This window comes from Oryza brachyantha, chromosome 8, assembly GCF_000231095.2.
Source record: "Oryza brachyantha chromosome 8, ObraRS2, whole genome shotgun sequence".
Lineage (NCBI taxonomy): Eukaryota > Viridiplantae > Streptophyta > Magnoliopsida > Poales > Poaceae > Oryza > Oryza brachyantha.
The window spans coordinates 6,356,487-6,371,446 of record NC_023170.2 but is presented as its reverse complement, the minus strand read 5'-3'; the positions used below and the strand labels follow the sequence as shown (position 1 = coordinate 6,371,446).

Genomic DNA, 14,960 nt, shown 5'->3' with positions numbered 1-14,960 from the left:
TTAGAATAATTATAGCAATGCAGTAAAAGTTGAATAGAAATAAGGAATGAAATACCTTTGTGTTTGCTAAAAGAGCATATGCTTCCTTAGATCTAGATCAGCTTTTTTGCATGTTTGCCATCTATGACCAAAGTTGTGATAAATAGGACATTATTGGCTCTCTGACCTACGTTTACTAGAGCCCTTCCCTTCATCTCCACCCTTGCACCTTCTATTCCTAGGTCTCTTTGCACTTCTCCTTAGTATTGGTGGATAAAGAAAGAAGCCATGTCTACTTGTTAACCATTGAGACATCTCAGTAAGACCAGGGATGCGTGGCGCATATGCAGCTACAAACTTGGCTACACTATAACATTCATGCACAAATGAGTCTATATTCAAACCCCTCACCGACGTAATGAATGCCAATGTATGTATACATGGCTTTCCAGAAACTTGCTATTCTCTACAGGTGCATGTTCTTTCCTCTAAGTTAACCACATGCCTCTTCCCACCTAAAAATGAATCCCATAAGTAATTAGTAAAGTGCACATGCTCAAGTTTGCAATGGTTGGAAATACTAACCTAGAGATTTGTTGGTAACTTTAGCTTCTAAGTCATCACTTCTATCAACCTCTAGGTCTAGGTCCCTTGATTTAGCATTCAACTCATTCATGACACTTGGGAGTATACTTTGTCCTTGCAGCTTGTTCGCAACCTTCTTTCCTCGATGGAACTTTTTTATACTCTTTCTTCTTATCTTGTCCATCAACTCATATAGCATGAGTCCTTTGTGCTTATTGATTCAATTATTAAAGCTTTCAGCAAGGTTGTTGGTCATATAATCAACCTTTGATGCACATGAGAACATGCTTCTAGACCATAACCTACAAAAAAGGGAGAAGTAAGTACTGCATAACATCATGGAATGCATGAGAGTAAGTAAAACATGGACATGAATAATCAAGTTACCTTGGGTGATGTGTTTTTAGATATATCATTGCCTCTGATTTAGCATCCTCAATTGATCTCATGTGATAGGAATAAGATTGTTCTGCCCATGCATATGCAGCTGGCCACATATGATCATCAAAAACCTTGCCATGAAATTTCAATTTGAAGTTGGAAACTAGGTGTCTCATGCATTCTCGATGCTCTACCTCACTAAATACCTCCTCAACAACAAAATCTATCCCTTTACCCGCATCTGTGCATACACTAAACCATCCACAATACCAATGGTCGGTCGTAATTTCTCCATAAACCACACCCAATTGTCACTTGTTTCTGAATCAATGATGCCATAGGCCAATGGATACATCCAATTATGCCCATCAATGGCACAAGCTGCAGCTAGCTGGCCTCTATATTTCCCAGTCAAGCGTGTGCTATCAATAGCCAAGTAAGGTCTACAACCAGCTAAAAATCCCTCAACACATATTTTCAAAGCTATAAACATTCTTCTGAACCTTCTCTTCTCTTTGAATGTCATGTGATCAATTGACACTATACTTCCTGGACACATGTTCTCAATTTCACACCTCCAACTATATAGCTTGTCAAAACTATTCTCCCAGTCACCAAACAATTTTTTAAGTGCTAACTCCTTACCTATCTATACTCTCTTGTAGTTGACATTGATCTTGTGAGTCTCATATTTATCCTTCTTTGCAACTCATTTGTTCCAACACTTGGGTCTTCCCTCAACCATTCCATGACCTCACAAATCCATGACTTAGAAGCCCTCTTCACCTTCTCATCTCTTCTAGTGCTTACACACTGATGCGTTGACACATGCACCTTCACTTGCATAGCCACATATCAAAGTACAAAAAGAAGTCATTAAAATGAATCACACAAGCCTTATTGCAAAATTTTTTATTCATTGTTACCTTAATGGCTTTCATATCAGCAGTGGTTGATGCATGGATTCTCCAATTACACCCTTCTATAGGACAATGTGCTCTGAATCGGTTAGGTTCACTTTTGTCAATATCATATTGAAACTCACGCTTAATGGAGTGTTGGGCTATTGCCATTCTAAATTCTTGCATGGAAGGGTAAAGAGTGCCCTCACTCATTGGTGGGTCATCTTTGTTATATGCAAAAGTAGGGGTTTCATCATCAGAATTTGCATATGATATAACCCTGTCCTCATCGTCAACATTTGTGCTGTCATCACCGTCATCATCCTCATCCTCTCCAACATAAGGCACATATTCAAGATCAGATATATTTGTCTCATCATTGTCAGAATCAGAGGTATCACTATCAATTAAATATTGATCCTCTTCATTTACACCCACATGCTCAAATTGTTGGAAGGGATTGGCGAGATATCTATCCATAACGGTATCTCTCCAATCACCCTCCTTCAAATTACTGATTTGAGAAGCACATGCCTGAGAGGGAGTAGGAAGTGATGGTGTACATGGCACATCAATGTTCGACTTGTGACTTGAGCCATTAATTGTGATAACCACATCACCAGTTTTACTTTCAAACCACTTAAACATTGTCATCAAATCTTTATCACAACAAATTTTGCAAAGCTGATTCAAAGTACTATCATTGTACTGTACGGTAACACTTTCATCTATTTCCGATGGATACTTCTCACAAGTGTCATCAACAAAATCTTTGAAATTAGTAGTATCAGAGTCAATTGGCCATTCAAACACCATTCAAACACCCACGCACTGTCAAACCTACTGCCCTTGCACATAATTCTCACTGTGAGAATGAACATAGAATATGGATCCATTGTGCGGATCCACACATGACAAACGAAAATAAGGCATCGAACACACAATTAAATGGTAATAATAAATAAACTAGTTGTAGTATCAAACTAAAAGAAAAATAAAATGGCATGGTCTGAATTATATGCAACTACAATGGGACTAGTAGTTTAAACTTGTTAATTACTAATTAATGACAAAACAAGCTAATTATCACTAAACAATCACTAATGATCACGGTTAGTGAGGGTGGATGAGCTCATCCGACCAATTTGGCCGGATACACCCATCCAGCATCTTCGTGGAATATTCCCTTTCCGGGCCACCATATCCAGTTTCGCCCACGAGCCAAACGTATCAAAAATCTGGACGGCCATTTCCCATCCAGGCATATCCCACCAACCAAACACACCCATAGTTTTGTTTCAGAATATCAGAAAAATGGGCACCCTTTCCTCGCTAAATTTTGGCCCAACACAATAATACGCATAGCACCACTTGATCCTGATTCATACACTTGCATGCAGGCAACCGATGTTATAGAAAATGCATCCGATTCATACACTTGCATGCAGGCAACCCATGTTATAGAAAATACAGTAACATACAACTTTGCAAATGAGGAGTTACCGATTCTCCATGGATGAAGCAACAATTGCTATCAACACTTTGTTCTCCATGGAATCATCAACGAGCACCAACTCAACTCAAGCCCATTCCACGGGGTGCGAACTAGTCCACGAGCTCCTCTATAGCTCGCTGCTTGAAAGAGTCGGTCGACGCTGGTGGTGGCGTTGGCGGCGCTGGGCATGGGAAAGGGGCCATTGACGACGTTGGGTACGGGGACGAGGCCGCCAGCGGCGCTGGTTGCGGGGAAGAGGCCAATGAGGCAGCCGACGGCGGGGTCGGAGATGCAGGCGTCGGCGCTGGCGCTAAGGGCGGGGACACGACTGATGGCGCTAGGGGCAGGGGCAGGGGCGGGGACACGACCGCTAGTGCCGGCGCTAGAGGCGGCCTCGTAGGCAATGCTGCTGAGGATGCAGGTGGCGACATGGTGCTCTCCTCCTCCTCCATTGCCCAGATCCAATCGAACTGCCTCCTTTTTTTTTCCCTCTGTGTGATATTATTTCAGTGAAGGGTATTTTTGGTATTTAAGAAAAGTAAACCCTGGAGATAACTAAAGTCTAACATATTGTAAACGGTGGTGGTATTCTATAGAGATTCAGCAAAATAGAAGGTATATTGTAGTACATGGCAAACTCAATGGCACATCATAGAAATGTGACAAAGTCAGTGGCACACGATAAATTTTCTCAATTCTTAAAGTTTATTTTGCTGACTAGAATGCCATAAGCAAAACCACCCCTTCATACTACTCAAGGACTTCTATTAGACGGGACTTATAAGTTTGAGCTCTAACATTTCCTGTACTGGGGTTTAGGGACGATTTTAAAACTCGGTGTCACCATGAGAGACCTAGAGTGGACTTATTCCCCAGAGCCGATCCACCCCGAGAAAAGTTCAAACCCATGGGCCTCAGCAACAGCTGGCTTGGCGGCTGCCCCGTCTGCGGACCCCGATCAACTCCCGCCGTTGCATCCCGATCGGACAGTCCTCCTCGTCCCTCCCACACAAAGTCCAAAACGCCTCCACACAAAATCGAAATCCTCCCCCTTGGCTCAACTGCTCCCCCCCTCTCGTCTTCTTCCTCCCACCACCTCCCTCCCAAACCCTAACCCTAGCTCTCCCCCCGGGCGCCGGCAGCCATGGCGCTCACCACCCGCGGCGGCGCGGGCGGCGACAAGGCGCCGCCTCCGTCCGCCGCCGACCCGAGCCTCGGGTTCCTCACCAAGCGCGACACGGAGGTGAAGCTGCCCCGGGCCACGCGGGTGAAGAACAAGACCCCAGCCTCGGTCCAGATCACCGCGGAGCAGATCCTCCGCGAGGCCCGGGAGCGGCAGGAGCCCGAGATCCGCCCGCCCAAGCAGAAGATCACCGACTCCATCGAGCTGTCCGAGTACCGCCTCCGCCGCCGCAAGGAGTTCGAGGATGTCATCCGCCGCGTCCGGTGGAACGTCAACGCCTGGGTCAAGTACGCCAAGTGGGAGGAGCAGCAGCGGGACTTCGCCCGCGCGCGCTCCGTCTACGAGCGCGCCCTCGATGTCGCCCACCGCGACCACACGCTCTGGCTCAAGTACGCCGAGTTCGAGATGAGGAACAGGTTCGTCAACCATGCGCGCAATGTCTGGGACCGCGCCGTTTCTCTCCTACCCCGCGTCGACCAACTGTGGTACAAGTACATCCACATGGAGGAGCTGCTCGGCGCTGTGGCCAATGCCCGCCAGGTGTTCGAGCGATGGATGGCATGGCGCCCTGACACGGCTGGGTGGAATTCATACATTAAGTTTGAGCTTCGCTATGGGGAAGTTGAGCGCGCGAGAGCGATTTATGAACGGTTTGTGGCCGAACACCCACGACCAGATACGTTCATCAGGTATGCAAAATTTGAAATGAAGCGGGGAGAGGTGGAGAGGGCACGGCGGGTGTATGAGCGTGCAGCTGACCTGCTTGCAGATGATGAGGATGCTGAGGTTCTGTTTGTAGCCTTTGCTGAGTTTGAGGAAAGGTGCCGGGAGGTTGAACGTGCCAGGGCCATCTACAAGTATGCACTTGATAGGGTGCCCAAAGGCCGGGCTGAGGAGCTGTACAGGAAGTTCCTTGCATTTGAAAAGCAATTTGGTGACCGTGAAGGAATTGAGGATGCCATCGTGGGCAAGAGGAGATTCCAGTATGAGGACGAGGTGAGGAAGAACCCCCTCAATTATGATTCATGGTTTGATTACATCAGGCTGGAGGAGAGTGTTGGGAACAAGGATAGGATCAGGGAGGTGTACGAGAGAGCCATTGCTAATATCCCCCCTGCAGAGGAGAAGCGTTACTGGCAGCGGTACATTTACCTCTGGATAAATTATGCTTTGTATGAGGAGCTTGATGCAAAAGACATAGAACGGACCAGGGAAGTTTACAGGGAGTGCCTCAAATTGATTCCACACAAGAAATTCACTTCTGCCAAGTTGTGGCTCATGGCAGCCCAGTTCGAGATAAGGCAGAAGAATCTACAAGCTGCACGGCGGATTCTTGGTAATGCCATTGGGATGGCTCCAAAGGGCAAGATATTCAAAAAGTACATTGAGATTGAGTTGTATCTAGGTAATTTTGACCGTTGTAGGACTCTCTATGAGAAGTATATTGAATGGTCTCCAGCAAACTGTTATGCCTGGAGGAAATATGCTGAATTAGAGAAGAACCTTAGTGAGACTGATCGTGCCAGATCCATTTATGAGCTTGCTATTGCTCAGCCTGCCCTTGATACGCCTGAGGTTCTGTGGAAGGTACGTTATTTTTTCTGTTGTTCTTGTATATCCTCATTATATGACTTTCAGACTAAATGATAGATATGTATTACTTATTTAATTCTTGTTCCTCAAAGTATTTGAGGATGGTTGTTATACTCATTTTTTGGTCCTCAAATACCTTTTAACCTGCTAATATTGTTTAAAGTGTTGATTAAAGTGTCTGCTTATGTGTCATTAAAGTGTTTTATGCATGCATAGAATGCAACTTCCATATTTATTGATCCGTTCTGTTCCTAGACTATATAATTAAATAATATATTTGACATACTAGCGAGAGAGTAGACAATAAGAATTCTCTGTGGAATCCTTTTGTATTGGCATCTTTGTTTTGGCTTTTGTCCACATTAGAAGGTTTATCTTGTTTTGGCCATATAAGGGGTACATGCTTCAGAACTCCCATTTTTCTGTATTTGAACATCGAATCCCAATTGTTGTTTCTTTTTTGAGAACTAGACTTACCATGGATCTGTGCGTTATACCCTGGCACTAAAGAAACCGAGGTCAATTGTTAGTAAAGCCTTTGTTGTGCATTCCGCTCCAGCTTTTATTCTATCTGATTTACACCAGCAAGGCTAAAAGTTATTTCTCATCAGCTGTATGCCAATATCTGCTATTTCACTGCCTTGGCATATTGATGTAGTTACATTTTTAAATTTACGATTTGGCATACATGCTTATTTATATACCTCATTAGACTTTATTTGCATTCTTGTACTCTTAGTTTTTTTGCACTTGTTCTCCCTACAATGGGCTAAGGAAATCATGTGTGTATTACTAAGGCCAGCTAATGAAACACTCTTCTATGTTCATGCTATTGAATCTCTTGCATGTTTTTTGCAAGGACAAATCTGATGGGGCTCCATCATTTTACATTTATTTCCAGAGTACAATAATACATTTTGAAAATTTGGGCTTATTAGGAAGTTTTTCAAACAGTTATGCCCTGTTGTGATTGCGAATAAAAAATGGTTAATTTGATCTGTGCCATTGAAATATGAGTATTCAGATAAATACCATGACAATTCGTCTATTTGTAGTCATGCCACTCAAATTTTACGAAATTGGAACCATGCCATTGCCGTCACGTTTTCCATCTTCTCTATTTACACGTGGGACCCACCCGTTAGATTCATCCTCTTCCTTCTTTCCACCTTTTCTTCTTCCTTGCAAATTGCCACCGGAAGTGTCCGGCGTACTCCTCTAGGAATGAACGTGTGCATCACAACAACCTGCTTGGAGAGCATGCCGCTGATCTGCTTGGCAACACCCTGCACTGCTCGCCACATCGAGTACTGCAGGTAGTCGCTGCTCACGCTGAGAGGGTACCCATTGGGGAGTAGCAGCTGAACGGCGATGGCGGAGCAGTGCCGCCACGACAGCTCCAGCTGCCTCTGCAGCGTCGATAGCTCGACGCGGCCTGCCCTGTCATCCTCCCTGCGCTTCGCCGCCCTACCGTCTCCTGTGGCGACGTAGGAGGCCCCCGTTGGGCCCGGCACGAGCAGCGTGCGCGGCCCCGCCCCTCACCTCCTAGATGGGCGGCACGCCCTCCCCACCGATGGCCTCCACGAGCACGGCCAGGATGGAAGCTAAGGAGTTGGACTAGAGGAGCACGAACAGGAGGAGCTCCGGGTGGAGCGACTGGAGCCACCGTCACCACTGGATCCACCATGGCCACCACCACCCGTCGTCGGGGTCAGGAGGGCCTGTCCCCCCTCGTCTCCACCATCCTCCTCCACCGCCACGGCCACAGCCGCCATCAACACAACCATCGCCGAAGCTGCCGTGAGGGGAGATCGCGAGGGGCGGGTGGGAGAGCTCGGCGGCGAGACGGGGGAGGCGGGAGGCCATGGGACGAGGTGAGGATGGGGGGGGGGGAGAGGGGCCGCGAGGAGGAGAGACTGGGAGAGAGGCGTGGCGGTGGAAGGAAGAAGATAAGGTGGAAACAGGTGGGTCCTACGTGTAAATGGAGATGAAGATGGAAAACGTGATAGCAATGGCATGGTTATAACTTCGTAAAATCGTAAAATTTGAGTGGCATGGCTATAAATAGACGAATTATAATGGCATTTATCTGAATATTCATATTTGCAATGGCACGGATCAAATCAACCCATAAAAAAATATACAGATTCTCTCGGTAGTTTCACTGGAGTAACTAAATATTGCAGGAATTATGATAAAATTCTTTATACAAATCTGTGATACAGCATTAATCCTTGTTAGTGTAATATTCGAGATTTGAGACAGGCAGACAGCCATATAGGTCTTAGAAAATCCACAGAATCATTTAGTCCATCCAAGAGTTATCTTAATTTTTAAATGAATGTGTTTATTTGCTATGTATTAATCATTTCTTACTTTGGTTCTTACAGGAGTATTTGCAGTTTGAAATCGATGAAAATGAATTCGACCGAACCCGGGAACTTTATGAGAGATTGCTTGATAGAACAAAGCATTTGAAGGTATGGATTAGCTACGCGGAGTTTGAGGCCTCGGCTGGTTTGCTTGGGGAAGACAGTGAAAATGAGGAGGTCAAGAATGATGCTAACTATCAGGAACAGCAGTTGGAACGGGTTCGAAGGTGCCGAGGTAAATACATTTTGGAGAGCAAATTAACTGTCTATTTGGGTACCTCTGTTCCTTATGTGTCATGATAGTGCAATAAATCTAACTTCTGTTTTGTTGCAATTTTTAGCTGTCTTCGAAAGGGCATTTGATTATTTCAGAACTAGTGCTCCAGAGTTGAAGGAGGAAAGAGCAATGCTCCTTGAAGAATGGCTTAAAAAGGAAGTGAGCTTTGGTGACCTTGGTGATGTTACCTTAGTACAGAAAAAGGCGCCAAGGAAAGTGAAGAGAAAGAGACCAATTCCTACAGAGGATGGCTCCACTGTTGCGTATGTTCCTTACTCAATTATTTCATCCTGCTGTAGTTTCTCTAAAGAACTTCATTTTGCTCTCTTATTTGTCCTTCAGAGTTTGTTAAGAAATTTGGTATCACAAAGGAGACATTAACTAAGCTCTAACTCCTAATCTGTTCACATAGCCTGTTATCCATCTAGGTTGCCTTCAATTTAGGGAACAAATGTACTGATAAAACTATTCTTCAACCTTAGGTACGAGGAATTCATTGATTATATTTTCCCTGATGAGGTTGCGCTGGCACCAAACCTCAAGATCCTTGAAGCAGCCTATAAGTGGAAGAAACAAAAGACAGGTGATACTGATGATGACTGATCTAACCAGCAAAGGCTGCCTTGATGCCACTTATTCTGTGGTTGGAGATGAGCTGATCTTTCACTAAATCAGATCTGGAGGACACAATGCAGGGTAGAGCTATGAATGTGCCTTGCCTCTTTACTCAGCTTGTACAAATATCATGTGGTTTGTGGCGTTGGCACTTCAATGAGTTGCATTCTTACATCTGTATGATCTGTATGACTGTATGCCCATGTCCATACTCTGAATTAAGTTTTGACATGCACGATCATGTTTCTTGCCCAAGATTTTTGGCTTTAAGGTCTAAAATATGAGACGAGTGTTCTTTTTAATTTCTTTTACATCAATAGGGAGGCAACTATGTAGCAGTCATATTGGCCCTAGCAATTGTGCATTTTGTGTAAGGAAGCTGTAAGCTGCTTTGTATATCAGTCAGATGGATCGTGTGGAAACTTATATTCGTGCTGATGGTATGCAAGTAGTATGAAAATCCATACTCCTGAAGATACATGCAGCATTGTTTCGCTTCATCAAGGAATTATTTCTTAAGGATACTTTGTTCTTTTGCGCATTTTCAGTGGAGGCAGAACCACAGGAAATTACTACTTTTATCATACCAAAGTTTTGACGTTGTTTATGGGTACCTAAGCACAGATGAGCAAACAGTATTGGTTGTACTTTCTTTCATACGATGGACCTTTGCTGAAGTATACGATTATTGTATTTATTGCTGATGGTAATGAAGGTAGAGACCATTTCCTGGAAATTTGATGTAAAGACACGTGAGCTTACGAGTTTACTGTCTTTCTGTCTCCAACATTAGGAAAAACAAGTAAATTCCTGTCACATTTGTGGGTGGGCCGTTTGCTCTAACGCTGTTTATTCACTGCTTTGCAGGTATTCTTAGTTTAAAGTTCGCTTCCAAATCAAAGCAGCAGATAGAGGGGCCATCAACATACTACAGAAATTGGTTTGCACCACGCCATGATGGATATTTCCGAATCATAAAAGGTTTACGGAGAAGCACAAGAAGGCCAGGTCAGAACGGTGCTTCTCGTGGTTGTGTCACCAGTCAAGAGAAGCACCGATCCAACCTCAAAATAATCTTGTGAATGCCGCAGAAAAAGATAAACAACTATCTAATATTGATTTTAAGAGCAGGCAACTGGCAACTTCTATCCATAGGCAGACTTGACAACAGGGTGAGGCTTAATCTTGAGAGTTATCTACATCTAACTCGTACTCCATCTCTAGTAGAGGAAATATTGAACAAGATAGTACTATCCATGGTACTCAAGTCATGGCCAAGCAAAGGTTATGAATACAAATCGATACCAAGGTTATGAATAGGGTTAATTTGCATAAAGCAGATTGTTGAATTTATCTTAAATTTCATTAAACTTGCTATCAAAACTATGGTAAAATCATTTAACTCTTAGTCATGAAATTTGAATAGGTTTGCATTCTTTGGCAAGTACCGAACGTGAATCATATTTAGGATAATTTGTGTAACATTACTTTTCCTTACCCAGTCATTTATTGACGAATATAGCAATATTTTGTTGGCGAAATTTGTTACAGGGCACTCGAAGTTTGCGTTCTTTGCTAGAGGACACCGCAAGATTGTGTTTTGGTCGATGGGCACCACAAAAGTGGTAATTAGCATTGGACACTAGTGATATTATTTTATAATTTTTGCTGGTTTGGAGAGAGAAAACACAACCAAAATATGTCCTTGAGATGACGGTGTCAGATTAGAAAGAGTGGCTCCTCTTCATCATCCTCTGCCCCCACTGCAAAGATCCCGCCGAACCTCCTCTGAGAGCCCGTTCTTGTCGTTCTTCTCTATCTCCGATGTAAAAGAGACACGGGCATTTTGGTACTTTTACCATGTTTTTTCTCTAAAACCATTGAAAACTATAAAATAGTGTTGTCAATGTCTATTGGCTAATTACCTTTTTTTGCGGTGACCTCTAGCCAAAACATGATCTTGTAATGTCCTGTAGCAAAGAACACAAACTTTTGGTGTCTTGTAGCAAATTTGCTCTATTTTTTTCACTTCGTGAAATATATTATTTATAATCAATGGTTAATATCTTTCCATCTTTTTAGCTCTAGAGAGACAAGATGGACAACCGTAAGGTCTTGTTCGGTAAGGCCTGGAACGGCCTGGAACAGCCTCTATTCCAGCCGGATCAGATTGGCCCGTTTTCAAATCAGGTCTAGCCCGGAAGCGGTGTTCGTTTCAGCCGGCCTGGATTGGAAATTGGTCCGTTTTGGCCTTCCTCCCCACATTCCTAGCCCGGATCAAATCCCCACCTCGAACCCTCCGGCTCCAATCTGGACGCAGGGCGACGGCGTGCGGCTGGCGACGCGAGGAGACAGCGCAGCGGCGCACCAACGTCGACGGTGATGACAGCCTCTTCCCATCCGGCGTCCGTGCTCTCCGTTGCCTTCTCGCCGGTAACTTCTCCGCTGTCTTCTTCCTTTCTCTCCCCGGCGCTAGGGTTTACGTCGGTGCTAGGGTTCTTTGTGGAGGAGCTCCAGGAGGGGAGGTGGAGGCCCATCGCCGACGCACAGCTCCATCTTTCGTGGGAGCGGATCTGCGTGGGCCTCGGTGGCAGCCCGGCTGCTTCCGCGCACGGCTCCATCTTTCCCTGAAAATAGATGCTGTACTGTGTATTGTTATTCAGTTAAACATGCTGTGCTGCCAAAATTCCTCTGAAATTTTCTGTTTTATCTTATAGCATTTCTCGTTACTGGTGGAGTTCTTTTTATTTAAAAACATACTTTAGATTAGAATTAAAATCCGTTATACCCGTTAAAGAAATATGTAGTTTTTTTTAAAAAAACATACTTCAGGCTTTAGAATTAAAATCTGTTATTAACGAAATGACCGATAAGATTTTCTTGGTATTTCACAATACAACCTGTTACCTACAGTGACCAGGTTAGTGCTTTTGTGATATACAGGAAAACAAACCAAACAGGTGATATTAACGAAATGAAGGTACACAAAATGTTTATAATAAGTGCAATTTTCATAATAGTTCTTTACAGTACACCAAATAATTGTGAACCCATCACACTTGATTTTTCCAATAGACCGAAGAAATTAACATCCTACAGTCAGCCATTATCCAAGTTACCCAAACTTAATATCTCACAGTCTTCTTGTAGCTTCTTCTCCCAAAAATACCAGAAATTGAAGAAGTAGAAAGACCTTGTTTATAATAACAGTTATATTATAAATCGTGTTTATTTATAAGTTTGTTGCAAACAACACATTAGAGTTTTGATAAGTAAACAATAGATAATATTTTGATAAGTTAACAATAGATAGTATAAGTTTGTCTTCTGTATTTTGTCGGAATGATAAGTAAACAATAGATAGTATTTTGATGCCAAATAGAACAAAGAGAAAATGCTCTTATTGAGAAGTTTCAGAAAGTTTGATGTTTCAGAAAGCTTGATGGATACCTCTGCTAAAATCTTACAGGTCCTACATTGGGTACAAAGGGGCAGTTCATCAATCACATTTTGGCTGTGTTCTACTCTTCAAAAGTTGGCTGTTTAGTTGGAAATTTAGCAGGTTTATAATGTTGTTTTGCGCTGCTGTTTACACTTGATTTACTTGATTTCTTTGTGTACATGTTGTTGGGAGGAATCAATGGTGGACTAGAGCGATACATTCTCATGTGGAATTTTAGGAAGAGAAGAATTTTCTTTTACAGTATAAATGTGGTGCATTGGCATGTGCACTATCAGTGGATTATTCTAGTATTGGCTTTGTTCTGTAGTCATATGTGATTGGGGAATTTGGCTTGTAAGCCATGCATGCATATACCTTGTTTTTTTCTGTAGTCATATGTTTTTTGCTGCATATCCCTATTGTGCATTTGAAAAATCATGCTGAATCATTGTTGCCATTGAAGATGATATTGGACCAACGTAACTAGTCCTGAGGCAAGACATTCAGCAGAATGTTCAGGTAATTACTCTGTCTATCAGCTTATGACCAGCAGAATGTTCAGGCAAGATATTGTGGTGTCCTTGCTTTCTTTTTTAGTCTCAAGTGACAAGAGAATTCAATTTTGTAATGAGCTTGTGATATGTTGAATGGCTTCATTCCAGCTTAAACCGAATGCACTTTTTTAAGAGGTGGATTAAGAAAAAAAGTGGATTTAATCCACAGATGGAGTGAAGTCACTTGGATCCACTCAAACCAGGCCTGAAACAGTTTTAGGCCTAGTTTGAAAATGAGCCTACCGAACAAGGCCTAAAAGGGCTCGACACCATAAAAGGGCTCGATGTCATATGGTATAAACAACCGCTCACGTACCGTAGATTCGAGGAATTGAGGCTATAAATAATTTGATAGAACTCGAGAATGGATGATTAAACGTTTTCATAATATTCGAGATTATTCGCTTAAATATCATTCAAATTCACACAGAAGTATATCCATGAGCCACACACAATATCCGTCAGATCGATGGAAACGTTAATTAATTAATTAATTAGCAGTTGAGGGTTGAGGAGACCGGAGTGAACTTGAACTGCGGGCTCCACGCGTAGCTGAAGGTGACGTCATGGCCCTGCACCACCGGCGTGCCGCCATTGACGAGGCAGAGGTCGCCGCCGGCTGGCCGGAGCTTGGAGGGATCGACGGCCAGGGTGGTGTTGAAGCCGTCGCACGCCACCCGGACGTCCGACTGCGGGCACCCGCACGTGTTGCTCACCGTCACGGCGTACTCCGGCTGCCCGTGGGCCCACCCTCCCGTCGCCGACTGGCTCACCGCGATGTTGTCCAGCGAGCACCCCTCCGCTTGACCTGCTGCTCATTTCAGTTTCTTATATTTGATGCCAATAATTTTTAAATATATATGTTTAAATATTTTTGAACTTTTTGCAAATAACTTTTTTACAATTATACTACTTCAATTGAGAGTCATTTTCTTCGGACAAAAGAAAATGACTTGTTGATACAGATCGAGCACAAACATAACCACTACACCGATCAGTAAATTCACGAAACTAGGCAAATGCTTATTACGATTTTCCATATCTCAAATCGATCATATATATATATATATATATATATATATATATATATATATATATATATATATATATATATATATATATATATATATATATATAAACTATTCCCATACCTCAAAAAATCAGAAAAGTGCAAGATCTGCATACACATACCTTTGATGCTAATGGAAGCTAACAAGCAGGCAAACAAGATCATTAGTAGCTTGACCTGATGATCCATTTCGACTAGCAGTTTACTGGGAGCTATAGCTGGCTGCCTCTCTCTCGTATATATGTGTATGCCGTATGGCGATTGTGCATATGCTTCATCTCCAGGCTGTGGATTTTATAGACCTATGTGCGCCAGGATAGCTCTGTGACTAAGCTATAGATTTGCAATGCATTTATAACTTGGATTTGCATTATCCCCAACATGTAGGATGATTTTTGTATAGTTTAGTAAGCCTTAATTAGAGGGAATTGATATGCAGAAAATGTTTTTATTGTCACATCGTCTCACCTCTAATTCCGGAGTTATTTAGCAAGGAATCAGGTCTATAATTAA

At 43.1% G+C, this 14,960-nt stretch overlaps 2 protein-coding genes across 2 annotated transcripts; one reads left to right on the top strand and one right to left on the bottom strand.

The window, feature by feature from the left end:
- The first annotated feature begins 4,374 nt into the window (after positions 1–4,374).
- On the top strand, positions 4,375–9,833 carry LOC102711823 (crooked neck-like protein 1). The gene is made up of 4 exons (XM_006659205.3): positions 4,375–6,112; positions 8,509–8,725; positions 8,832–9,030; positions 9,250–9,833. The coding sequence occupies exons 1-4, from the start codon at positions 4,487–4,489 to the stop codon at positions 9,368–9,370; spliced, it is 2,163 nt and encodes a 720-aa protein (XP_006659268.2). The 5' UTR covers positions 4,375–4,486; the 3' UTR covers positions 9,371–9,833.
- A 4,039-nt stretch (positions 9,834–13,872) lies between these two features.
- On the bottom strand, positions 13,873–14,636 carry LOC102710045 (TPD1 protein homolog 1-like). Its single transcript, XM_006659946.1, has 2 exons — positions 14,570–14,636; positions 13,873–14,186 (listed from the first exon to the last, which is right to left on the bottom strand). The coding sequence occupies exons 1-2, from the start codon at positions 14,634–14,636 to the stop codon at positions 13,873–13,875; spliced, it is 381 nt and encodes a 126-aa protein (XP_006660009.1).
- Between the last annotated feature and the right edge of the window lie 324 nt (positions 14,637–14,960).